General features: G+C 40.1%; 2 protein-coding genes across 2 annotated transcripts in view; one reads left to right on the forward strand and one right to left on the reverse strand.

Annotated features, from left to right (window-relative positions):
* On the reverse strand, positions 1–27,262 carry ASB15 (ankyrin repeat and SOCS box containing 15). The gene is made up of 10 exons (XM_023755343.1): positions 27,230–27,262; positions 21,297–21,405; positions 19,700–19,752; positions 19,483–19,614; positions 17,721–17,879; positions 11,884–12,129; positions 9,364–9,535; positions 6,913–7,483; positions 5,605–5,758; positions 1–326 (listed from the first exon to the last, which is right to left on the reverse strand). The coding sequence occupies exons 2-10, from the start codon at positions 21,401–21,403 to the stop codon at positions 154–156; spliced, it is 1,767 nt and encodes a 588-aa protein (XP_023611111.1). The 5' UTR covers positions 21,404–21,405; positions 27,230–27,262; the 3' UTR covers positions 1–153.
* The window catches only part of NDUFA5 (NADH:ubiquinone oxidoreductase subunit A5), a 32,943-nt gene continuing 31,054 nt past the window's right edge, over positions 25,743–27,631 (forward strand). Inside the window, exon 1 of the mRNA XM_023755321.1 lies at positions 25,743–25,912. Coding sequence (XP_023611089.1) covers positions 25,743–25,912 — 170 coding nt within the window. The remainder of the gene's footprint in view (positions 25,913–27,631) is intronic.

Below are 27,631 nucleotides of genomic sequence, written 5' to 3' on the forward strand. Positions count from 1 at the left end.
AATGTTAAGGTCTTTAAAGATGTGAAATGTGGTGTTCTCATAAGAACACAGGATCCTGTTATAAAACTGTCAATGGATTTAAACACAGTTAAGGAGGTAAAATGATTCCAAGAAATATTTTTTAAAATCACATTCTAAAATGTTACTTTTAAGTTATGGCAGCTTTAGCTCTTGTCCATAGAGATCGTACTCTTTAAATAATATGTATCTTTGAATGGTTGGTGGCAGAGGAAGCTTCTCTATGGAGGCTGGCTGGCAGAGTCGCTGGAGTCCCATAATTCTTCGGATTTTTAACCGACACAAATGCTTTAATGAGCAAGGATTCTCTAAAATGAATGGGAAAAACAAGTAAAAAAATAAAAACCGGTATTAGTGGATTGATCTGGAAGATACAGGATAACACCAATAGGTATGCACACGTTAACAACGGTGACTTTAAGGGAAATTCACCTTGTAAGTAGGCCTTCCAGACCATTCCTCTGGGATGTAAGCTCCAGGAAGGCCGGCATGCAGTCTGTCTGGGTCAGGAAGACAGCCTCGCTCATAGCGGGTGTTCAACCCGGGGATGTTAAATGAATGAATGGACTTCATTTAAGCGAGCAACTGCTCGCACCTCCTCCGACTTACTCCTTAGAATTGAGTATTACAGAGACATATTTCTTTACTTTCTTTCTCTCCTACCAATCTTTCTGATGAATAACTATCTAGGAAATATCTGATGCAAATGATTCCGTATGTCCATGGTTCTTAGGTTTGTTCCCGTGTCTGACACCTAAACATTTTATATTTAAAAATCTGCTGAGGTTAAATATCAGAGTTAGTCTTTATTTTCAACTCTTACTTTTTCTCGATGGCAATGGCAGCACTGACACATTATCCCGGCCATGTGAGCTAGTGGAGGGCAGCATCGCACAAGGGCTCAGCCGTAGGCCCTGGGCTCGGTCAGCTTGGATGAAAATGCTGGGGCCCTGCCACCTAGTATCTGTGTGACCTTAGGCGAGTTACTTGACCTCTGTGAACTCAGTGTTCCCATCTGTGAGATGTGGGTAAGAATGGGACCTACCTCTTAGGGTTGTTTAAAGACCAAACTAATTAATTCATGTAAAGTATTGGAAAAGTACTTGGTACCTTGTAGCCATTCAATAATGTGAACTATCACTCAATTCAAAAATAAAAGACATCACATTTTTATTACACTTGAGGCGATAAACATGCAAATTATTTCTTTGCCGGCCTTCCTGGAGCTTACATCCCAGAGGAATGGTCTGGAAGGCCTAATTAAAGGTGAATTTCCCTTAAAGCAATGTTTTTCAAAAACTATTGAGGCAAAATAATTGTTACCCAAATAGGCAGAATAAACCCATCTTTTTTTTTTTTTACCATTTAATTTTCTTCCCTGACAAATACTATACTGCTTTCTGTATACCTGGAGAAATGCTGACATCCAGTGGTTATCCATACTTATAGCAATCAACTGACTTACATTCTGGTTGCAATAATATATGACTGAAACAAACAAAAACATTCCTCTTATTTATATTTGGATTGCCTTTCTAAAGTCATAAGAATCGGTCATTCTTTTTCAGTATAAACACATGGAAAATTAATTACCAATTAGAAGCAAAATATTCTACGACAGGAAACACATTGGTGTTGGAGAAAGAGCCTATGTTTTGAAATGAGACACGCGAGGGTTCAAATCCTTGCTTTGTTGTTGTCTATGTCTAAAACTTTGGAAAATTAATTTGTCTAAACTTTAGGTTTTTTGCCCTTATGATCTCCAAAATCTTTTAACCTTTTTATTGTAAAATAAAATATAGGTAAAGCCACTGAACAAATGTATAGCTTCTTAAGTTATTATAAGTGACTAGAGGCCCAGTGCATGAAATTCGTTCACTTGGGGTGGGGGGGTGTTCCCCTCAGCCCAGCCTGCGCCCTCTTGCAGTCCAGGAGCCCTTGGGTGATGTCCGACTGCTGGCTTAAGGAGCAGGTCTAAGCTGTCAGTTGGACATCCTTAGCGCTGCTGTGGAGGGGGGAGAGGCTCCTGCCACCACCGCTGCACTCGCCAGCCATGAGCCCGACTTTTGGCTGAACAGCGCTCCCTTTGTGGGAGCGCACTGATTACTAGGGGGCAGCTCCAGCGTCGAGCGTCTGCCCCTGGTGGTCAATGCGCGTCACAGTGACCGATCGTTCCACTGTTTGGTCAATTTGCATATTAGCCTTTTATTATATAGGATTATTAGGTCAACATCTTTACCTCCAAGGTTATAATAGAGGAGCTTCTCTAGCCACCCCAGAATTCCTTCCAAAGTCCACCCCAAGCTTCATTTATTCCTCCCCTCTAAGAAACTACTATTCTGACTTGTACAGGAATCACTTCTTGTAGCACTTCATCATCTCAGTGTGTTTAGCCTACACCAAGCATGTCAAACTCAAAGGCTAACAACGGGCCAAAATAAACAAGGTTTAAGTTTATATGGGCCACAACAAAACAAAAGCTTCAATTTTCATAGAAATGTAGATTTATTTCAATAGAGACATGCTGAATACAAAGGGCTGAAATAAATGAGTGATTGTTAATATAAAATAATAGAATATTTAATAAAAATTAATATTTTTTCTTGAACATTAACTTACCAGACACTGAATAACTGCACAAATTAATAAGTGTAACGCAAATAAACCTTTTTTTCTTGTTCTCCGAAAGCAAAATATTTCCTGTTGCACATACCAAACAAGCCAGTACAAGACTAATGACGTGGCAATTGGCCGCTAAAATATTCGCTGCTAGTAAATTTTTAGTGGAGAGAAATGGTGCGCCTGTGTGTAAGGCACGTAAGGGAAATGAATGCAACATGATTATAGTCATCAGTCATTAGTGAATGTTGTAGTTTGTTATTAATAATTATGTATAACAGGATATTGTAAAAATTAAGTGATGAAATTTTTATTAAAACATTTCTTACATACCATTATATTGGCTGGGCTGCAAAAATATTCATTGTGGGCCACATGTGGCCCGCGGGCCACGAGTTTGACATGCTTACCCTGCACTATAGTATTGACAATTGACAATATTTTTGAAAATTTGACATGTCTATTTATATTTTTCTTATAATAAATTTATATGAGGTTTGACTGTGATACTTTTCTGTTGCTCATTTTTATGGGAATTTAGTTTCCTGAATTTCTGGAAGGGAGCTAGGTTCCAGATAGCTCTTTGAAGTTAACGGAGCTTCCTACTCTGTCGCCTTCTTGCAATGGTCCTCAATGCGGCTGGTGTCTTGCTCTCTGAGGTTTCCCGGTTTTGCTTGCACCCCACTCATGTGGACCTCTCGTATCTCCATCCTGCTTGATTTCGTGGTTATCCCATTGTGGGCCCAGTTCAGAAAGGCTGGCCTGTCAGCCCAGTTTCCTGAATTCATAGGGTCCAGACTGTTGTATAATTCCCCTTTGCCTCAGTTTTTTATTGATAAAAATCAGCATGACAGCACACAACTCTACAAGTTGTGAGGATTTCGTGACATACTTTACATGTGCATTTCATACTTCACATAGACTTATGTATAATAAAAATAATATAAAAACACTAATATTGTAGTTTATAAAATAGCTAAATTTATTGTGTTTTAATGTTCTACATAGTATGCTAAGCACCTTACATGCATCATCTCTTTATTTATTTTTAAAAATACATTTTTATTGATTTCAAAGAAAGGAGAGGGAGAGAGAGATAGAAATGTGAATGATGAGAAAGAATCATCGATCGGCTGCTTCCTACACACCCCATACTGGGGACTGAGCCTGCAACCTGGGCATGTGCCCTGACTGGGAATCGAACTGTGACTTCCTGGTTCAGAGGTCAACATTCAACCACAGAGCCATACCAGCCGGGCCATGCATCATCTCTTTAAATTCCCACAACAACCTTATGAGGTAACTACTATCCTAGCCCCATTTTGCAGTGGGAAAACCTTGGCATAAAAAGGGTAAGTAACTTTCTCAAAATCACATGGCTAGTATGCTATTTTGGTCTTTTTTCAGAAAATAAAAAATTCCCTTCTCTTCAATGAAAAAGAAATGGTACAACAAATTGTTGTTTGTTTCCATGAAAATATCAGCCCTGCCCTGGCCGGTTTGGCTCAGTGGATGGAGCGTCGGCCTGCGGACTGGAGGGTCCCAGGTTCGATTCCGGTCAAGAGCATGTACCTTGGTTGCATGCACATCCCCAGTGGGGGGTGTGCGGGGGGCAGCTGGTCGATGTTTCTCTCTCATTGATGTTTCTAACTCTCTATCCCTCTCCCTTCCTCACTGTAAAAAATCAATAAAATATATTTAAAAAAAAAATATCAGCCCTGAATGACATATACAACTCAGAAATCCTGCTCCTAGATAAGGCCAGAATTTTATGCCATCCTAGGTCCATCTATCCCCAGAGGTCAATTTCTAGGCTCATAATACTGCATTACTCATCAGATTCTCTAAGATTCCAATTTTAGTTCCCACAAAGTCTCTTCTATTGTAGAACTCATTCAAGGGGAAGTCATTTAAGAAAATCCAAGCTTACCTCCAAATCTGCATTTGAACTATCAATCTTTCTAGCCAAAGTCCCCATCCTTCCCACAAAAACCTCAGGTGAATTCATTTCATGTGTGAGACTCTGATTGAAACTAAATGTTTAAATGAAAACTACTTTATCACTCATATTTCTTTTTATAGAACTCTATACCTAACAAATTTGATATGTAAATCAGCTCAACATTTAAGTTTTATCTTATTGACTGAAAAATATAATCTACCTAAAATTTGCCTGATCCTAAAGAATTAGTTGTTGAGGTTTTGTTAATCCTTTCATGGATGATTTGGGTTTATTAAGAGTGCCAGGTTATATGCACGTGATGTAAAGTTCTATGATGCTTCTTTAGGCTCCATGCAACTGATGTCCAAGTAGCTTTGGGAGTTCATTTTTCCAAATCATATTTTGAAAGAGAAAACCTCTCCAATCTGTTATTTTTTCTAGTTTCTATATGTATTTGAAGTAATTTTAAATGCCATTTTATTGAAACATTTGTAATATAATTCACATTTATAACTAAACTTTAACCTCAAGAACACAAAGTAGCCTGTCTATAATAAAAACATTTGATGGTAGGAATGTGTCAATAAAGACCAGAGAGAGAGCATATCAAAAAGGATAATTCCAATACACACCATCCATTCATTTACTCAGTATTTATTGACTATTTAGCACTTACTAGGAATTATGCTAAGCCTTGAGAATATAAAAATAAACAAAACAGATTCCTGCCCATATGGAGATTATAGTCTACATACTTTATGATAGTCTAGACGTTAACTTTAAAAAATGAGTTCTATTTAGAATGTTAATATAGTTATAATATTACCTATTATACAATCAAAGAGTTAGAAAGTATTAAGAAAAGCAAAACAATATTAGTATCTTAAATCAGAGGAAATAGTAAGGGTGACTTTCAAAAACAGTGAAAATAAAGTAGCACTGAAAAAAGTATCAAAGATAACATTGAGAAATTTCCCCTATAGACATTTTTCATAAAAAATTTTGTAGGCAAAACTTGTTTTTACCTAGTATTTGACGGATTTCTGGCCATTCTCTCTGTACTTCCAGTGCAGACTTCAGTTTATCACACAGAGGGATATAGTCCATGTAATCTATTAGTACACGAATAACGCTGCCTACCAAGTGTTTCATCCAAGGAACTGTAATAAACTCACAGAACTGAGAGAATGGATAAAATTTAACTTAGTAGTACTTTTAATATACCATATACATAAGCACTCAATTTTGTTATGAAAATTACTATCTTTGTCTTTTTACAGGAAATAAAAGGTATCTCCTTGTAATGAAAAAAAAAAGAAAAACAAATTGTTTGCTTGTTTCTGTGAAACAATGGGTCCTGGAGTTATATGCCTGGCTCTGATGTGATGTAGCCAGCATAACATGGAAAAATCATGCTTGTTTCCAGGACTCTTCCTTCATGCTTTTAGCCCCAATATCCCACTGAATAAGCATAAGTTATTAACTGAATACATTTTCACATTCTTCTACATTCAGTTTCAATTCAAGAAAAATAAACACCCTCTTTGGTGCCTAGTTTTACTCTTATATCCCCACTAGAGGCCCGTTGCAGGAAGACTCGTGCAAGAATAGTGCTTCCTCGGGCCTATTCCTGCAAGAATAGGGCTTCCTGAGACTGGAGCAAAGCAGAGAAGGGAGCGAAGCCCGCCTCGGTGGGCTTCGCTCCCTTCTCCGCTGCCTCGCTCCCTCCCTTAGCCTCTTTGCCCTCGGCTCTCTCCCTTCTCCGTCGCTTTGCTCCCTCGCTGGGTCACGGATCTGAGGCCCGGATCCAGGGGGCAGCATCTCGCGCTGCCCACCCCACCTGTAGTATGCAAATTTAAAGGCCATCTTTGTTGGGTTAATTTGCATGCTCTTCTGATTGGCTGGTGGGCATAGCAAAGGTACAGTCAATTAGCATCTTTGTCTTTTATTAGTGTAGATATTGCTAACAAAAGTTCAAGAGTGAGGAAAATATCAAAGTTAGAGTTGATTTTTCTTTTCTTGTTACATCTCCCAATGAGCCAAAGTTAGGCTGATTTGGAGATGTAACAAGAAATGAGCCAAACTGGCATGGCTCAGCGGTTGAGCATTGACTTATGAACCAGGAGGTCACAGTTCAAGTCCCCGTCAGGCATATGCCTGAGTTGTGGGCTCGATCCCCAGTGTGAGGTGTGCAGGGGGCAGCCGATCAATGATTTTCTCTCACTATTGATGTTTCTATCTCTCTCTCCCTCTCCCTTCCTCTCTGAAATCAACAAAAATCTATTTTTTTTTAAATGAAATGAAAAGATGCAGAACAAAAGGATGTAACTCACCGGGTTATCCTTTATTATACACGATGTCCACCCTGGCAGCACCTCTTCCTCAATGTCTGACCACACAAACGAATTCCCAAAGATGTCTCCGTGCATGCACTGAAAGCACAGCTCCACTTGATAGCCGTTATTCAGCAACAGCCTCAGCATCGCCTCGTCATTTAGGGCATACTGAATGGCGCTGGGGAAACGCGTGTCGTTCACATGCATAAAATAGCAATTGACATTAGCTCCATGGGAGAGAAGCAGCCGGACGATCTCATGATTGTTGGCCCTCACTGCCACAAGCAGGCAGTTGAGGGGATCTAGGTTTGGATCCGCACCTGCATTGAGAAGAACTTCTGTGCAATGGATATCGTTATTAGAAACTGCAAAATACAGTGCAGTCTTCCTCTCATCGTCATAGCTGGCAGAAATGTGGTCAGCAAGCGGAGTGTTGACATCAAAACCATTTTCAATGAGCAGTTCTAGGCACTGGACATTTTGCCCATCTGCTGCTGAGTGAATTGGTGTTAGCCCACTTTTCCGGATCGCATTTGTGGATGTTACTGGGATAAGATATTTCAGCGCACTGAAAATAAAAATAAATCAAATATCCACATGGCATGAAGACAATAGAGAAATTAATTAAACCAGCTTCCTCATTAGACAAATGAGTGCAGTTTGTTTTAGTTTTCTTTACTTCTGCTAGATAACCTTATACAAAGACATATAACCTTTGTCCATTGACTTACTACTATTTGGTTTAGTGTAATGTAGTTTAGTTTTTATTTAGCTTCCTGTTCTAAATGTTCCTGGGGATCACATGTTTGGCCCTAGAATTTTGGCTCCTCAGGAACCCTCCCCATCTTCCAATTCTTCTCTGAACAACATACAATTTGCCAGCAACCAATGCTATTTAATGAAAACTATAACAGAAAGGTAAGCCCATCTGAAGCCATAGAGAAATGCTTCATAAGCTTGACCATTAGAATCATGGAGTCACGGGAAATTAAAGCCGGAAGTGGCCTTGAACATCACTCAGTGCAACTCCTTCATTTAACAGAAGAGCAATATGAAGCCTGGAGAAGAGAAACGACTTGTCCAAGGTCACACAGATGTGGAGCAAGGGTGAGATTTTAGGCCTCTTGGATTCTCATTCATTACTCCTCCTTCACCGTTTTCTGAGCTACCCACGCTTTACCACTGGCTATGAACATCCTGTCTACTTCAGGATAACTCAAAATTGAATTATTAGCTATAAGATGATTCTTTCTTATTTCATCAACCTTATAACAGTCCACTTGAGAGAACTAACCACTGCTTATGTTTCTAAGAACTTGGGGTAGCTGTAAATTCCACACTTGACTGACCAACTAAACATGTATGAGAGCCACCAGCAAGGATAACTTGATCTCTGGTGCCTAACTCAGAGCTACCATGTGTGAATTTATGAACACTGGGAACACAGCCAAGTAAACTTTAACAACGTGTCACTTAACGTTAATTATGTCATTGCCACTTAGCTGATGTGGCCACTGAAGGTGACAAAGCCTAAGTATTTCAAAGTTTTAGAACTTATTAAATATATTCCATTGACTAAAACCAACCCCTCATTGCAGGTAGTTTAATATAATGATTATAGACTTCTATTGATATGCCAACTGTGGCACTTCTGTGATTTAAAAATCTATCCAGCCATTTTTTTAGAATAAAGAACTCTATACTTATAATGAGACTTTTCTACTCAATAATATATTTGACATTATACTATAATATCCATTCATGTTGCTAAATAATTAGAGTAATACTGATAGCATTTTCACAAATGTTAATTCTTTTCAAAGGGCAAAATTTTTAGAAACTTTATAGCCTTTTATGAACACAGTTAAAAAAACAGGAGGACATATTTGGATGGCTTGTGAAGAATTCCCTCTAAAAGAGAAACTCTTCATTATAAAATTATGTAGTATACATTCAATGTGGAAAATTTATAAAGTTCAAAAATATATTATGATGTGTATTGGTGTGGGCCTCTTTGGAGATGGGTGAAAAAGGTAAAAGGATTAAGAAGTACCAATGGGCAGTTATAAAAATAGTCATGGGATATAAGTACAGCACAGGGAATAGAGTCAATAATATTGTAATTACTATGTGTAATGTCAGATAGCTACTAGACTTGGTGGGGTGAGTACGTCATAAGGTATACAAATGTCTAAACACTATGATGTACATCTCAAACTAATACAATGTTGTATGTCAACTGTAATTGAAAATTTTTTAAATTGTTAAAAAGTAAAAATATAAAAAGGGGAAAAATTGACATGTTTAGAAGACCAAAAAATTTTGAACATTTTGCCTATTTCTTTTTGGATTTGGTGGGTTATTACTTAGAGAGAATTATGACTCTATTATATATGCAATTTTGTATTTTTTTAAGTAAAAATGACCATCCTATGATGGATCACTCACAGGTAATGTCCCTCGTAGGCAGCTCGGTGTATAGGAAGGTGCCCTGCTCTGTTAGGCACATTTCCGCTTCCTCCATATTCCAGCAGGAGCGAGATGCAGTCAGGATTGCCCCCTCCTGCTGCCTCAAACAACACTGACGCCCCATCGTCCGCCAAAGCAAACACATCACCCCCTGGCAGTACGAACACATGGCACAGTGATAACTGGGTGGACTGGAAAGATGGGTTCCTTCAAATTAGACGATTGTTTTCCTTTCTAGTTAGGACTTAAAATTAAAAGTATAGAGTTAAGAACATCTACATTCTCAATATTTTTAATAAACAATTATGCAGCATGTTTTATTTTATTAGAAAACCTTTGCATCATTAGAACATCTGAGAAATAAGTCAATTTCTATAACAAATGCTCCTGGGAAAAGACAACAGTTAACACTCTCTTTCAACAAATGTTTACCAACTGTGCTGTATGTGGAAACACTGGGTGTGACTCAACAGAAGAACCTAAGATAATAAATCTATTTTAAGAAACTCAGAGGGGAAATGAAACCAAAAAAAAATCATCAAAGAACACAAACTGTAACATTCACCCAACATCAGGACCAGCAGGTTCCATGTAGGGGAAAAGGTCTGTGCTTGAAGTACGGCTCTGCGGCTGGCTGACTGTGGGAGTGGGGGACAAGCTACTTACTTTGCATGAACCACATCTCCTCATGTAAACTAGGGTGCACAGCTTATGTCATAAGACTTATTTAACAATTAAATGAGGCTGCACTTTGAGGTCCTCAAAAATGTTAGTCTTTTCCCCAGAGATGACCCTTGGGGATCCTGTGGTCCTAGCCTTTATTTACAGATGAGGAAAGTCAGAACCAGATGTTTAAGTAACTAAGCTAGGGGCAGACAATAAGTAGGTAGCAGAAACCAGTTTCAGAATTTTGTTTCTTTTTTTGAATATATATTTATTGATTTCAGAGGGGAAGAGAGAGGGAGAGAGAGATAGAACATCAATGATCAGAGAGAATCATTGATCGGCTGCCTCCTGTAACCCCCACACTGGGGACTGAGCCCACAACCCGGGCATGTGCCCTGACCAGGAATCAAACCGTGACCTCCTGGTTCATAGGTCCACGCTCAACCACTGAGCCACGCTGGCCAGGCTGGTTTCTTAATTCTTAATAAAGCACTTGGAGGTTTCAAACATCACAATCTGTTGGGCAGAATTAGGGAAGGCTTCAGGGAGGAGGTGTCTCAAGAAGGTGATTTTGAATTATGTTGGACAGAATTCCAGATGAAGGCAAACATCTGACTCTGACCCAGACGCGGGATGGGAGGCCTGCTGGGGAGCAGCCATCTAATTTGGCTGGAGTGCAGGACGCACGTTGGAAGTAGTGAGGGTTACACCTGGTGAAACCATCCGGGATGATGCCGAGGGGGCGTGTGTATGACGCCGTGGGCAGTGGGGAGCCACTGAGGACTCTTTACTGATTTATACTATTGCGCTGTCCTTCAGGCAGAGGAGCTGAGTGCAGCATGCAGTAAATATTCTCTGAGGGGGAGACTGGAAACCTGGAGAACAGTTAAGAAATGACTGCAGGGTCCAGAGAAGATGTGAGGGGCCTGACTGGGACGCAAACCAGAGGGACTGCCAAGGAGAACAGGTGAGTGGGACACGGCAGCATTCGGCACCTGACTGGGTTTGGAAAAGAAGGTGATGGAAGAAGTAGAGGTAAATCTACTTTGTCTCAGATGACAGGAATCATTAAATCAGAAGTGTGAACGAAGAGGAATTCCGTTACAGTGGTTCTCAACCTTCTGGCCCTTTAAAACAGTTCTTCATGTTGTGACCCCCAACCATAAAATTATTTTCGTTGCTACTTCATAACTGTAATGTTGCTACTGTTATGAATCATAATGTAAATATCTGATATGCACGATGGTCTTAGGCGACCCCTGTGAAAGGGTGGTTCGACCGCCAAAGGGGTCGCGACCCACAGGTTGAGAATCGCTGGTTTAGGAGAAGATGAGTGTGAGACCCTGGGAGCCATCTAGGTGAAAACGGGGCTGTTTTTAGAGAGAGCAATCTGAGCTGGGCGTGCAGATTTGCAGGTAAGTGTGCATATGGTTTAGTTGAGCACTTGCCGGTTTGGCTCAGTGGATAGAGCTTCGGCCTGTGGATTGAAGGGTCTAGGGTTTGATTCTGGTCAAGGGCACATGCCTGGGTTGCATGCTTGATCCCCAGTAGAGGGCATGCAAGAGGCAGCTGTCCAATGATTCTCTCTCATTGTTGATGTTTCTCTCTCCCTCTCCCTTCCTTTCTGAAATCAATAAAAATTTATTTATTTTTTAAATATATATTTTTAAAAATATTTTAAAAATCGAGTTGTGGAATAGGGGACCACTCGGGAGGCTGTCGAGAGCTGGGCACCAAAGCCGGATGCCCAGTTACTTTCAGAAGAGGAAGAGAGACCAGCAAGGAATGGAGAAAAGGAGACAAGCCAGGAACGTGCAATTCCTTGCCACGTACCTTTGTGGATCAGGTGCTCCAACACGTCGCAGTGGCCGTACTCGGCAGCGACCCCTAGCGGCGTGACTCCGAAGCCGTCTCTCAGGTGCACGCTGCCACCGTGCTTCAGCAGCAGAGCGATGAGGTCTTTGCGGCCTTGCTTGGCTGCCTCGTGCATGGCCGACCAGCGCTTGACACCGGGCTGGTCCAGGCTGGTGTCGTGCTTGAGCAGAGCAGACACCATGTCATAGGAGCCCCTTCTTACAGCTTGAAGAGATTTTTAAAATGACAATTGACAGCAGGCATATTAACATGAATATTAGATGGTGTTAATGTTAGCCATTTTAATATCAAAAGAGAATATTGTATTTTTCACCCCCATTTCAGTTCTTATATCCAGATTTCCATTGCAGGCCCTAGCCGGTTTGGCTCAGTGGGTAGGGTGTCGGACTGTGGACCAAAGGGTCCTGGGTTTGACTCCCGTCAAGGGCGTGTATCTAGGTTGCAGGCTCCTCCCTGGTCCGGGCCCTGGTAGGGGCCAGCGCAAGAGGCAACCAATTGATATGTTTCTCTCACATCGATATTTCTCTCTGTCTCTCCCGCTCTCTTCCACTCTCTCTAAAAATCAATGGCAAAATATCCTTGGGTGAGGATTAAATAATAATAAACCCCACAAATTTCTATTGCAAAGTGTAAGCAAACAAGGTAACACCGCTGTTTCTTTAAGACTCTGACCTTAGGCGGTTCAAGGGTTTCATGAGCCCTAAGGCCTCAGGATTCTAAAAGTGATGAAATTATATTATTAATAATAATAGTTATCATTTACTGAGCTCCTAAATATGCTAAAAGTTTTACATACATTATTTAATTTATACAACCCAACAGTGGATGTTATTTTAATTTTGTTAATAAAGAAATTAAAATTTAGAAAGATTAAATACAACATCTTATCTTAGCAATGTGCACTGTTTATCATGAAACTTTTAAAAAATATATTTTTATTGATTTCAGAGAGGAAGGGAGAGGGAGAGAGAGACAGAAACATCAATGATGAGAGAGAATCATTGATCGGCTGCCTCCTGCATGTCCCCTAGTGGGGATCAAGCCAGCAACCCAGGCATGTGCCCCTGACTGGGAATTGAACTGTGACCACCTGGTTCATAGGTCGACACTCAATCACTGAGCCACACACTGGTGGGCTAGATATAAATATTCCTAAAAGATGTAATGCATTTTCTCTTATCAACAAGTAAAATCTTACTAAGAAACAGCAGGATGAATGCTGCTCCCTGCAGATGGAGATAAATACAGATTCATTCATTCAATAGGAAAGGCACTGTGTTAGGCACTGTGTACAACAGAAAAAGACAGATGCTTCTCACTTGTGGACTTTACAGGTTAGGGAAGAAGGCTATCCTATCTTGTGTTTGAAGAGGAACTCAGAGTCTGGGCCTTTGCTGGGAAAGGCGGGAGGAGATGTGGGGCCACAGAGAACATCCTGGGCACCCAGGAGGCAGAATGCAGAAAGGCTCTAAGGCCAAGCCAAGGGAGAGGCCCCCAAAGGCCTAAACTAAGGCTGAAGACAAGCTTTTGGAGGCAGGCAAGCCATCGCTGCAGTGAGATTTCAGGTTTTGCCCTACTCACTGTCTAAATTAGAGTCTGTTGACAAATGCATTTCTCTGAATCACCCACCTGCCACTGGCAGCTCTAATTACAGTGAATTACCTCATCCTAGCTGGTGTTATTGCAGAGCAAACATCAATAAGTCAAACCAACTAAGAGGTGTGTCCTCGTTTATCTACTTGCTCCTAATGCATTTTTTCCCTTTTGCCTGATTCAGAGAACATATTGATTAGAGATATTAGTCTTTCTTCACGAGAACAACAGCATATCTAGGCCACATCAACTTAAAATACTTTTAAACATAAAACTTTGCCTGTAATTTACTTTTTTGGAAAGAATATGTTTTCTTTCCCATAAACACAACAATGCAAATCGTGGGGAGCCCCTCCCAAGTTAACCCACAAAGACATACCTCATCAATAAATGGCTGAATAATGAAAATTAACAAGACACTATATTTGTGTAACATAACCACGTACAAATAATTTATGAAGTAAAACATACACATATATGTCTTCAGTAATAATATTTTAAGAAAACCCAGTTTCAGTTCAGGAGTTAGAGAATTCCCATTAGAGAATTTTGCTTAGTTTATAGGCACTTTTGTACATTTATCGTCTGCTGGCACTTTTCCTGTTTATTTAAATTCCTGCCACTTTCTCTGTGGGTATATGTGTTTTGCTCACACAATTCACTTGTCAGCAGTGATTTATTTTCTGACTCATATGACATACAAATAGAGCAGTTTTTTTCCGAGGTATCTTGACAGGCAATGGAAGATCTAAAGAGGCGATGGAGTGAGGAGAACTTATGTTGATTTGTGAGAAAGGAAATGTCCGAAGCAAAACTAACCGGCGTCTTCTGTACCTTGGGCCCCAGTGGCCAGGACAACCTCATGGCTCTCCGATAGAGAAAGGTGACACCAACTTCAGAGACCGGGCCGAGAGGCAGTTGGAGTGCAAAACCCTTAAGTGTCAGGTCATCACAAATCAGGTATCAACCACTCAGCAAGTAACTGTGTAACATGACTGCAATACATCAAAGTATCAGAGTAAGGCCAGATGGCGATGGACAGGCCAAAAGGGACTTTGGGGGGCCACTTATGGATATCAATAAATAAGTATGAGGATAATGGGATTGACATTGCACAGAAAAAGAAAAAAAAACAGCAATTTTTTCTCTTATCTCTCCTTCATGAGTTAATAGACTGTGAGTAGCAAATTTCAAAGCATCCCACAGATTCAAGAAGAAAATTGAGAAAGTGCCATGAATTATCCATTTTCCTATGAACCTAAAAAGACAATGTGGTTTCCACAATGAAGGTCCTGAAGAATTTAACCCAAGAAAATTTCTTGTTCTCCAGAAATGTGGATGATGGGGACATAAGTGAACACCTCCAGAATATTTCCTTCATGAGACTCTGTCTTCTCTTTGATATTACCATTTGGTTTTAAATATATATTATTTCTAAATGTTAACTCTATTTTGACTGATAACTCAATGATCAAGTTCCTTTCCCACACTTCAGATACTGATAGAGAAACCAACAAATGAAACTTTGAAATACAAAGAAATGCTTAATGCTCTGTTGTGGGCATTAAGCATTTAACAATTTACATGAAGCAAAAAGAAAACAAATGAGTGACAATTGTGTGCTCTTTATGAGGTAAGTGGGTTAGGAACAGCAAGTAGAGACTAATTCTATATTTGCAAAGTGTAATGATGATGATGATGAGGAGGAGGAGGAGGAGGAGGAGGAGGAGATGGAGACGGAGACGGAGACGGAGACGGAGACGAAGACGAAGACGAAGACGAAGAAGAAGAAGAAGAAGAAGAAGAAGAAGAAGAAGAAGAAGAAGAAGAAAAAGAAGAAGAAGTGGAGGAGGAGGAGGAGGAGGTAGGAGAAGAAATCAAAGACTATAGAAACAACAAATACATGGATGTCATTGCAGATACTCCATGGTATATGCCTTTACAAAAACAATGCAGATCACATTAATAGCTGAATATTCTATTTAGTGCCTGTAGTGCCAGCTCAGGATAACAGTTCTGGTTTATTTATGAGAAGCACCATGTTATGGTGACATAAAGGCTGGTTAACACATATACAGAGACAGCTATGGGTTCCTCTATACTCGTGTTTCCCCTTTTGTTTTAGCAACAGAAGCCCCAAGTTTTAGCCGGTCACAGTCTATCCAGGTAGACTCTACATAACCAGGCCTGCCTTGTACCTAAGTGAGGCTGTGTGACAAAACCTGAACTCATGGCATAAGAATGGAAATGCTTTACCAATGTCCAGGTCACCTTCCTAAAGGGGAAGATGCTTTCCCAAGGCTGCCTCTTTCCTCCTTCCCGTGGGCTGGGAAATGGTGACATCTGAAGGTTCTGTGTGTACAGCCACCCGGCCACCCAGGGCCACACACTCTGAAATGTTGTCTAAGAGAGAATCTTTCTTCTTAAGTCGTTGTTGTTTGTTTGCTTTGGGGATCTGTGTTTTTTGTTACATAAGCTTTGCTGTACCCTAACTATTATAATATTAGCTTGGCCAATCAGATCTAAATTTAGGAAGGCGGAAAGCTCTGACATGGGGCAAGAGTGAGCAAGACGGACTTGGATCAGAGTGACCCCAAGCTAATGTGGCCCCATTTATTTAACGTTATATCCAGATTTTCCTCCGCTGTCTGTGGATGACCCTCTACTTCCCCCAAGTCACAACTCAAGAGCAACTATATCTGTGAAAGTTTCACAGATTCAGTGCTTCCTTATTGCCCTACTTTACTTTGAATATACACCTTTATTATAGTGTTTATAACATTAATTTTCTACTTATATCATATCTAGCTCTTCTACTAGACTCATCTTTATATCCATGTTACCCAGTGCACCACCTGGCTTAAGCTAATGTCTCAATAAATGTTGTTTGCATTGATGTTGTTGAATTAATGTTGAATGTAAATATTTTTGGAATGTTTATGACTTGTCTGAGTTTTCTGTTAATATTTTAAGGTTGCTTTTAAAAATTCTAGTGATTTCCCTGTGAACAGGAGCTGTGGTAGTGTTAGCTAGTTATGACCAGAGCTCATGATGCCTTATTCTCTTTCTCTGGGATTGCTGATAAATAATCTTACGTCTCCTTCACACACACACACACACACACACACACACACACACACACAATTTCATAATGGCTCTCCTCCCCTGAGCATCTATCATGTGGCAGGGGTTTAGTATATTTATATTTTCTCTAATTTTTATAACAAGTCTGCATGGTAGGTGGTATATTTTCATTTTACACATGAGGAAACAGGCCTATAGTAATCTAGAGCTAAGATCTAAGTCCCATATAATAATACTATACTGTGTATTTGAAAGTTGCTAAGAAAGTAGATCTTAAAAGCTCTCATAAGAAAAAAAGTTGTAACTACACGAAGTGATGTAAGTTAACTAAACTTACTGTGGTAATCATTTTGTAATATATAAAAATCATGTTATATATCTTAAACTGATACAATGTTTTGTTAATTATATCTCAATAAAACTAGGAGAAAATAAGTCTACAGATCTGATACCAAAGCCCAAATTCTTACTCTACAACCCCAGTCTCTAAGAGAAAGGTGATGTTATCCCTGGTCATTTGTAGTTAATATCACCTCTCTCTGCCTCTGCAAACAGACCTGCCAATTCTTACTGGTCTACAAATAGCAGGATACACAGACTGAGCATACGCTGAGAAATGACACCATTAGGTTTTTCATTATTCCTTTGCTGTGTCATGGTGGTTAACTCCGTGTAGGTGCCCAGGGCTGCCTCTGAGTACTCCTAATCTGCTGGCTCCTCTTCCTTCCAGTTTGGCTTCATTGCTGATGTGGACCTGGAGTCTCTCGTCAGAGTCCCCTTCTGCCTCTTGCCTCTGGCTATTCACCAAACATGCAACCCTCCTTACAGCTGGCCCCTACCTAGCCAATGTTCTTTTAGAACTGGTACTTCTTGTTTCATAAAACTGGTTTGGATTGCTCCTGGTTAGTTAGAACTGAAGGATCTTTCACATTTGACCTCTTTGTGGGCTAGAAAAACAAAATCTTAGGACAGGTGAGATGGGAGATACGGGAGAACCCAGGGAAAGAAAGGAGATGAGGTCACATAATTTTAGCCAATACATAGTGGTTTCCAATAAATACTTATTAACTATTTATTATTTATTGCAAATAAAAAGTTCTAGAAAAAAGGTCATTTACCAATGAGAAGAGGTGTCTCTCCTTTGTCGTTTTTGGTGTTTGGCCACACTCCCTTTTCTAGTAAAGTTCTTACGTTTTCCACCAGACCAGCTTTGACTGCCAAAGTCAACGGTGTTTCTCCATCAGCGGTCTTGAACTCCCAGCGTGTCTTATAGGATGCTGAGATGTGAAAGCATTGCATAACGTTAAACATCTTTATTGAAAGGATATCGCATAGATCAGAATAATACAATATTATACATAGTAGATTGAACAAAGTTGATTGATGAAGCAGCAAAGTCTAAAAGGAGATGTGAGTAAAGTTTCTCAAATGATTGTATAAGTAGATGAGCATGGACCTGCGAATCAAACTGATGGCTCAAAAGCCAACACGCATGTTTCAAGGTGCTCTCTTTCTTTAAATAGGTTGTAAATTTTCATCCTGATAAATTATAAATCAATTTCCCAATCCTTAGCATTGTTATTTAAATTGCATCTGAAATTGGTTTTTGTCAAATGAAGCCTGTGAATGTGGGACTGAGAATATATTTGAATGAATGTATCCTGTCAGAATATGTTAGCTACACTACGCTTAACATCATCTTCTATATCTGACTATATGTCTAGCTATCTATTTTCTTTAGCTGGCTAGCTGGCTGGATAGTTAATCATGAAACATCATTATCTTCTACAACATAGAACCAGGGAGCAACACTGAAGGTTGAAAGATAGAGCACTCTCAAAGTGTTTTATTAGACATTGAGGTATGAAAAATACTGTATCAGAACATGAAAATTATTATTAATATTTGAGCAAGGTCAATTTACCATAATATGTATTAATGTTTATATTATGAAGAAATAGTTCAAGATGAAAAATTAAAAACTGACTTCCAAAAGCAAAGAGATTTATATTCAGCCCTGGCCAGGTGGTTCAGTTGGTTGGAGCATAATCTCATAGACCAAAAAGGTAGCAGGTTCAATTCCCTTTCAGGGCACATACCTAGGTTGGGGGTTCAATCCCTGGTTTGGACACATATGGAAGGTAACCAATCAATGTTTCTCTCTTACCTCTTCTCTCTCTCTCTCTCTCTCTCTCTCTCTCTCTCTCTTTCTCTTCTCCTCTCCTCTTCCCTCCCTTCCTCCATCCCTCCCTTCCTCCATCCCTCCCTCCCTCCATCCCTCCCTCTCTCCCTCTCTTCCTCCCTCCAATGCTTCCTCTCTCTCTCCAATCAATAAACAGTCTGGCCTGTATGGCTCAGTGGTTGAGAATCAACCTATGAACCAGGAGGTCATATGCCTGGGTTGCATGCTTGATCCCCAGTAGGGGGTGTGCAACAGGCAGCCAGTTGATGATTCTCTCTCACCACTGATGTTTCTATCTCTCCCTTTCTCTTCCTCTCTGAAATCAATAAAAATATTTTAAAAATAAGGATAAAATAATAAAATCAATAAAAATATTATCCTTGGTCAAGGGTTAAAAAAAGATTTATATTCAAATGAATTAATTCATGATATATACAAACTTCTATCACTTTTAGGTGATTAACCATATTTTCCAGCCAACCTGTGTCACATTCTTAGAAGGACACAAAGGTGAAGCCGGAGACTCACAAAATGTGCTAATTTTTGTACCCTACGTTTAAAACATAGGTATTGCCTTTTCTCAATTTCAAATAATATTTTATTCTGCTTCTTCTTTTTGCTTGTTACATTCATTGACAACACTCCCAACTTCTACATTCTTGCTTCAGTTTGGTCAAAGAGGCTTGATGTTCTCTTACCATCCAGGACAATTTCGAGTATTTGTTGAATGGGCTGAACAACAGCTTCATGCAGGGGAAACCATCCTTTTTCATCCGCTTCATCTAATGCATATTTATATTTCACATACTCCTGGAGCTCAAGAATGTGGCCTAAAGTAAACACATGGGCTGATAAGTCTGTTCTGGCAAGATGGAATCTCGAATTCACCCCAGTGTAGGCAATGCACTCACTTACCGTGTTTTATGGCCTCTACAAGTTTTCTGTTTTGATCACTTAGTGGCACAAATCTTCCAGAGAAAGAAACATAAGCCATAATTATAAAAGTGAAATACTCTGAGGAACCAACATTTTAATCTATATTGAGTTCTGAAGATAATTTTAATAATCAAGATTTTAAGGAAATGCACACAGCTGATTTCATCCACTTAAAAATGCAATGACTCAGAGTCAGATATCGAGTATATTTATGATACACTAGATGCAGGACCATTAGTGAAGATGATAAAATGTAAGATTATAACACTGTCTCTCGAGTGCCAAGCAACGAAGTGAGTAAACAACTGGAGGCAGAGTCAGAAGAACTGGGCTCGGGTTTTGTGCTTTGTGACTCTGGGGAGGCCAGTGAGCCTTTTTGAGTGGTGGTTCATCTGTAACGTGCTGGGAGTAAAAGAAAGGTCCCCAAGACTTCTTTCCATTTAAAAAATTCTATGCTCAATAAATGTTTGCTGCTTTAAACGTAATAATTGCTAATTAATGATGGCTCATTTGGGGGCTTATGATCCACTCCGCAGGTCAGTCTTAATCAACTCATCCACAAGTGAAAACAGGTTGAGCATTTGAAGAGCAAACGCCCAGTTACCATGATTTCAAGCCTCATGGCAAGTCTCTGGGTTGAATTTATTCAAAGAAAATAAAGCATTTCATGACAAATTGATTTAACGTTATCAAGCAGAAACATTTGCTGCCATCTTAGGGCTGTGAATGCTTTCCCTGGAATTCTAAAGTTCTAAAACCTGTTGAAGACATGGAGAAAAATTAAAGAGGCCAGGAATTTAAATGTAATATGTCCATTTTTTAAAAGCTCAGAAACAATAATTTATAGCACTGAGTCTATCCCAAAGCACTACTAAGTTTCAGAATATTATTATAATAGAATGTAAAAGTAAACTAAAGTTTAGTTTAGTCAGGAGAATAATGTGTGTTGTTCAAGACAGAAATCTATATTTGCAGTTTTAGACTCTATAACCCCTGCTAACATAAAACACCAATTTTGTGTATAATTTGTTAACTCCAGTCACTTGAAAAGTAGATAATGAAATAGGCTCTGGTTTATATATTACTTCTCCATATATTATAGAAGCCCTCAACCTTTTCCCCATTCATTGAACATACGAGCTAGGTGGGCTAGCATTACTCTTCATATTTTAAAGATGCAAATATAGAATACATTACTTATGCTAGTAAAGGTTGCCTGAGTCAGTAGCAGAATGGGCTCTAGAATATACAACTAATGTATACCTATCTATACATTAGTTGTATGAACTGTACTTGCAAATTTGTTTAAATTTATTGTCCTTTCATTCCATTAATTTAGAAAATAGGCAATCATGCACAACCGAATTCAACTAGAAATTTCCCCTCCAGGTTATTTCCATCTTCTGCCTGACGGGGATTTGTGGAAGGTCAGACTGCTGAATCTATCACAATGATCCTTGTAAAGCTGTTTGAGCATTTTCCTGGAGGAAGAGTCAGGAAACAGCATTTATTTCATCTTACAACCAAATGATTGTCATACAGAAATTTTGTTGAGGACGGTCAAGTTGATTATTACCTTTCAGGATAAAATTCAGTCTTGCTGGCTTCAATGGATTCTTGAATACTGAGCTGAATATCATAACTTGTAAGATTGTCTTCATCGGGGTCATCATTACTATCCATGACTAAATATAATTTTGAAAAAAGCAATTTCTTATTATCAACAAATGGCACAGGACACCATATAAAGTTAACATGAAACATGCAAAGTGAAAAACTAAAATGCGTTTACCTTTCTCCATTTAACAAATACAAATGCATTTGTTAACATTTTAGTCCATATTGTATATGAAGCCCATTCTAATTTTTGAACCTTGAATTACTTGTCCTTTGAGTATCTGTATTTTCTAATTTTGACTCTCTTTTCAGTAATGACTACAGTTGGGCTTATAAGAATTCACTTTTCCCACATTTCCGACTTACAAGAATTTTGGCCTGTTTCCTCAAGACACAGCACATTAGAAGTTTAAAACTCTAATCCATAAGTAAGACAATGGCAGGAATAGAGAACAGTGAACCTTTCCCATCCTTTACTCATGATTTCGTGTCTGCTGTACTTGCTTATTTGTTGATTACTAGTAATTCCTTTGCTCACACCAGCAGTGGTTTGAGTTCGCTGCCTTGAGTTGCAGTTGTTTTTGTATTTGTGTTTAACTTCTAATGACTCTACGCTTTTTGAGGTGAAGGGTTCTCTCTCACTCATCTCTGCTTCCCCTACTGTTCTAGAATGTGCTGGGCACAGGAAAGATTCTCAATGAATATGTGTTGAATTAAAGTAGAGAGAACAGAACATCACAAATGCAGTGCCCTTGTCCTGCCTTCAGGAAATTTGAAGCATTGAGATAAGAGCCATCTTAACTCCATCCCCAGACTAAAGACCAGCCCTTCGTGGAATAGAAATTCCTTCCCCCTCCACAGTTATCCATTAGAAGCCACTGCTCTTGACTAGTCTCTCTCCTCTGAAGATGTAAAAATATAGCTTATTTATCGTTGCCTTATTTCTTCCAAATATCAAATTAGAAGAGAGAGTGTCTCTCATTACTATTGGGTCAATTGTTTTATCTTAGAAATGTAGCTAAGTGTAGAAATCCAAATAGTCCTACAGTTAGGTTGATTGATCAATATGAAATTATTTGAGAGTAGTGATACTTTTCAGGACAAAATGTATTTATATTGTAGTATGTGTTTTAAAGGTGAAAACAAAACAAAACAAAACAAAAAACCAAACAACTCAAAATAGTATTCTGTGGGCAATTTCCAAACACAGGAATTGTTGAGCCCTAGCTGGTTTGGCTCAGTGGATAGAGCATTGGCCTGCGGACTCAAGGGTCCCAGGTTCGATTCCAGTCAAGGGCATGTACCTTGGTTGCGGGCACATCCCCACTGGGAGGTGTGCAGGAGGCAGCTGATCAGTGTTTCTCTCTCATCGATGTTTCTAACTCTCTACCCCTCTCCTTTCCTCTCTGCAAAAAATCAATAAAATATATTTTTAAAAAAAGAATTGTTTACCATGGCTCAAGGTTAGATAAGCTCAAACAATAAAGACAGTTCTGTTCATGCTGATAGTCAAGGACCCTGACCTGTGCACAGACTGCACACCAGTAAGTCACATCATAATGATTTTATTGTTCATTGTTCTGCATTACTATCAGCTGGAAACAGAGGAGAGAATAGTGATAGTGTGCACTCCACTGAACATATTTTCTCACACCATGATATCTCAGTCTACTCAAAAGGCTAACATGTGCCTTAGGGATTCTAGTCAACAAATAGATTCAAGTGATATTCTATTTGTTATTGTTTACTCCTTCATTGTCTCTCTGTTCCCCCTAGAATGTAATCCAATAAGACGAGAGAATTAGTTTGTATCGCCAGTGCCTAGAGAAGCATCAGCTCATGATTTATGGACTCTAAATGCATATTGAATGAATGAATGAATTAATTAATTAATTAATGAACACTAAAATAATCTAAGCTCTGCTTTATTCTTAGAATTGACTGTTTTCCTCAGGTATGCAGTCTTTCTTCCAACTAAACAAATCTGATTGCCCACTCTGCACTTGGCTTCATTTTTTGCACTTTTGTGCTTTCATACCTTTCTCCTCTGCACTCACAAGCCTTCATTGTTCCATGCCCACGGCCCACACTGCCTCAAACCTGGCTTGAGATGTTCTTCGTACAAAAGCCCTTGCTGAAATTCTCCAATTCCTCTCTGGCCTTCTTTATCTGTGTGTATCTCCTTTTATATAATTTTTTCCCCAACATCTGGACTTGCAATCATTGTGTATTTGCTTTGCAAGTTCCTCACGTGTTTGTGTTTTGTATTCTCACTTGGACAATTAGTTTTATGAGTAAAAACAAACTTTCTTTTTCCTTTATGTCTCCTCTCTCTACTCCACTCCTAGTCAACCACAGCAAATTGCTATCGCAGTGGTCACCAGAGAAAATGTGTTGACTCACTCACTAGTAGTGGAGAGCACTGAGACCTTCAGACAGCACAATTAGACCATGAAGTTAAACCTGTGGCATTGCCTGTTGCCTTTCTCACTAACATCACTGTGGTGACAGGGGATTGCATGGCTCCGGGATTAGTAATGAGATACAGAGCCTTTCACCTATTTAAATCACTGGCTTAACTCTAAAGCTGTTTGAAATTTGGGCTTCCAGGACATGAGATACTACAGACTCCTTAGAGAACTGAGTTGATCTGTGGAAAGTTTTTTTTTAAATGTCCTTTTAATTACCACCAGAAGGAAGTTATCTAAGACTTTCCACTGCTTTGTATCCCTAATGACAGCAGGGTAGAAACGATGAGGAAACTACTACTACTTAAAGCAATCCCCACCTAACACAAGCTGTCTCCATCCTTTTACTGAAAGCTTAAGGGGAAGGGTGATCCATGTGCAGGTGCCCTAGTGTGTCAGAGAGACAAGGGTGCATCACTGGAATGGGTCTAGTCCAGGGGTGGGCAAACTTTTTGACTCGAGGGCCACAATGGGTTCTTAAACTGGACCAGAGGGCCGGAACAAAAGCATGGATGGAGTGTTTGTGTGAACTAATATAAATTCAAAGTAAACATCATTACATAAAAGGGTACGGTCTTTTTTTTTTTTTTAGTTTTATTCATTTCAAACGGGCTGGATCCGGCCCGCGGGCCGTAGTTTGCCCACAGCTGCTAGAGACATTAAGACGCAATGACAATGGACTACAAGGCGGTAAAAAAGAAGGAACTCGTCATTTGCAACAGCATGAATGGACCTAGAGAGTATTATGCTAAGCAAAATAAGCCAGTCAGGGAAAGATAACTATCACAGGACCTCACTCATATGTGGAATTTAACGAACAAAACAAACTGATTAACAAAATAGATCCAGAGACATAGAAGCTTGGAACAGACGATGAATTTCAGAGGGAAGGTGGGGGTGGGGGTGTGGGTGGGGGTGTGGGTGGGGGTGGGTGGATGGGGAGAGATTAAGTGAGGAATTTACATGCATATATGCATAGTCCACGGACATAGACAATAGTGTGGTGAAGGCCTGAGAGGGGCGGGTGCAGGCTGGAGGGTATCAATGGGAAAAAAAGCAAAAGGGACATGTGTAATAGTTTCAACAATAAAGATAATTTTTTTTTTTTAAAAAAAGACACAATGAGAAGGGCAGGAAGACAGTTATTTATCTGTACCTCAAAATTAAAATGACTGGACTCAATCCCAGATGAAGGCTGGAAACAATTTTTAAAATATATATATTTTTTAATTGATTTCAGACAGGAACAGAGAGGGAGAGAGAGATAGAAACATCAATGGTGAAAGAGAATCATTGATCAGCTGCCTCCTGCATGCCCCACACTGGGAACAGAGCCCGCAATCCAGGCATATGTCCTGACCAGGAATGGAACGGTGACCTCCTGGTTCATAGGTCAATGCTCCACCACTGAGCCACGCCTGCCAGGCTGCAAACAATGTTTAAGTAAAATACCAGCCAGGTACCTGAGGAAAGGCCAAATACTCTTGACATCCTATTTACAGGTGCCCCACTGCTCAGTCTGGCAAAATTCACTGACCCTTTCTAAATAATAGTTTGCCAATCCTGTTCTGAAGAAGCCCACTATTTATTTATTCTCCACAAGTAGCTGGTGTACAACATAACTGGGACAATCCGATTGGACAGTGAGCCATTTCGTGTAAAGCACTGGTCAGCCTTGCTTTGATGAAAGCAATGTGTTCTCTCCACGCATGCGTTTTCTGAGGCCTCGTATGCCAGGTAACGAGCCATTAAATTAAGGATTCTCAGACACTAAATGTGTTATTCAGATGTCAATAGTTATTACTTTACAGATGGGCTGAGTAAAATCCTAGCTTTAGGTGGTGGGAAAGAGAGTGGGTGATCATGTACATTTTAGATTCTCTTGGGTAATAATAAAAATGGTGATTATAATGATAGCCATAAATCATTGAGTGATCATGTCGTTTCCAGCACCCTGCATAGCACTTTGCACACACCGCCTTGCTTTAAATCCTCCAGTTCCACTTTTAAGAATTATAGATTCGTCGTGCATAAGTGGAAATTTGGGTTTCAAGAGGTTAAAAAACCCACCCAATGTCGCAGAGCTAAAAAGTACGAGTCTGGACAGGTACCCTCGTGTTTAAGATCTTCCCGAAGCGGCAGGAAAACAACCCACACAGTCTGTTGCCCTTAAAAAGAAAACACTCTGATCTCGCTCTTAACAGCCAGTCTTGATGACAATGACTTCCAAAAATAAAAAATAGCTTCCAGGACACACAAATCTTTCTCTTCGGGTCCATGTGACAAGGCTTTGAGCTTCGGACGGTCCGAGGTGTCCTAGACTTGCCTTCGTTCTGTACTTTTGTTTTGGAGTCTACACATTACAGTCTGAAAAATAGGATCAGCATGCCAGCTGGTGCCTGACCCAAGTGGTCAGGAGGTCGGATGATGTTGCAAGGTAGGATGCAGGAGGCAACCTGGGTACATGCACTAGTAACCTCTCTGCCCTGGACTCTCTAAACTACCTCTAATCCGTGATCCGTGATAACAGCAAACTGTTGATAAGTTTGTGAGGCCCCTCAGAGCTTCCCTTGAAACCTGGGAGCTCCCACAGAACAGGACCGACCAAGGTCCTCTTTTTCCCTCAACCAGGGCAAATATGACTGTGTTCCCTATGGACTGTTTATTTCCAATGACATCCAAATCCGTTTAGCCCATTCACCCTCACACTCTGTCTTGGGCAAAACAAAAATGAAATCATTTCTGTGAGTACTAAACAGGGCTGGCCTTAAGAGTTCCTGGAGTGGCCCTAGCCGGTTTGGCTCAGTGGAGAGTGTTGGCCTGCGGATGGACTGAAGGGTCCCAGATTCAATTCTGGCCAAGGGCACATGCCTGGGTTGGGGCTCAATCCCCAGTAGGGGGCATGCAGGAGGAAGCTGACCAATGATTCTCTCTCATTACTGATGTTTCTATTCCTCTCTCCCTCTCCCTTCCTCTCTGAAATTAGTAATTATTTCTTTTTTTTAAGAAGAGTTCCTGGAGTGGACCATTGCTTCCATGTTGCAGGGAAGGGCTTTGCGTCCGTAATGTATCACTGCCCCCGACACCTATCACATCAGTGTCATTCTGTTACATCAGTCAGAGGTTCTCTCCGGGAGAGCTGATTGTTCCATCTTCCAGAGTCCCTTTTAAAATGCCCATAGCCCCAGGGTAGAACCAGAATCTGTTGGAATAGTTAAGTGGGAGGGGATGATGGCAGAGGGTCTAAGACTGAGTCCAGTGGGAAGTGATAAGAGAGGATAAGAAAAAAGCAATACGGTAACATTTGGTTCTGCTCACAGTTTTCTACCAAGGCCAGCCCCCAGCCAAACCAGCCGTTCTGCAGGGGGTGCAGGCTCTGCTGTGTGGAAGGGGAGACCCAGACACCCTGAGGAATTTCCTTTACCTTAACCGTCTCTGGCCCTTGGGTGAGGAGTTCTTCTGCTGGAGGTCCCAGAGTTTCATCAGGATCTGTCCTACGAGAGGAACAGCAATAATTAAAGAGCATTTCCGTTTTTCGGTTTTGTTAAGGCAATGTAGTTATATACAAACAATGGGCATTCTCATTTTCTGCATTTTGACCATCTATTTGTATAATGTTAAAGACATATTGAAGTCAATATAAAAAATATTTTGTAATAACTTTGGTTTTTATTTGGTGTTTTTCAGATCCTTCATTTTTTCAGCACAAGTGGCAAGTCAAATAAAGGGCTTCCTTCGGTATCAGAGCCAACTAGTCTCCAAGAGATGTCAAAGAGCAGCGACACTCTGTCACCCCAGGTCCCACTCCACAGGCACCAGCGACTGT

The sequence above is a fragment of the Myotis lucifugus genome, unplaced genomic scaffold, assembly GCF_000147115.1.
Source record: "Myotis lucifugus unplaced genomic scaffold, Myoluc2.0 scaffold_73, whole genome shotgun sequence".
Classification (NCBI taxonomy): domain Eukaryota; kingdom Metazoa; phylum Chordata; class Mammalia; order Chiroptera; family Vespertilionidae; genus Myotis; species Myotis lucifugus.

Excerpts from the sequence above, each read along its gene's own strand:
- ASB15 (XM_023755343.1), bottom strand. The coding sequence starts at position 21,403 with ATGGATAGTAATGATGACCCCGATGAAGACAATCTTACAAGTTATGAT. Across the intron at positions 17,880-19,482 it reads ACTCGAAATTGTCCTGGATG|CATCCTATAAGACACGCTGG; the intron begins GTAAGAGAACAT and ends TTCACATCTCAG. Across the intron at positions 12,130-17,720 it reads AGAGACACCTCTTCTCATTG|CTGTAAGAAGGGGCTCCTAT; the intron begins GTAAATGACCTT and ends AATCTCTTCAAG.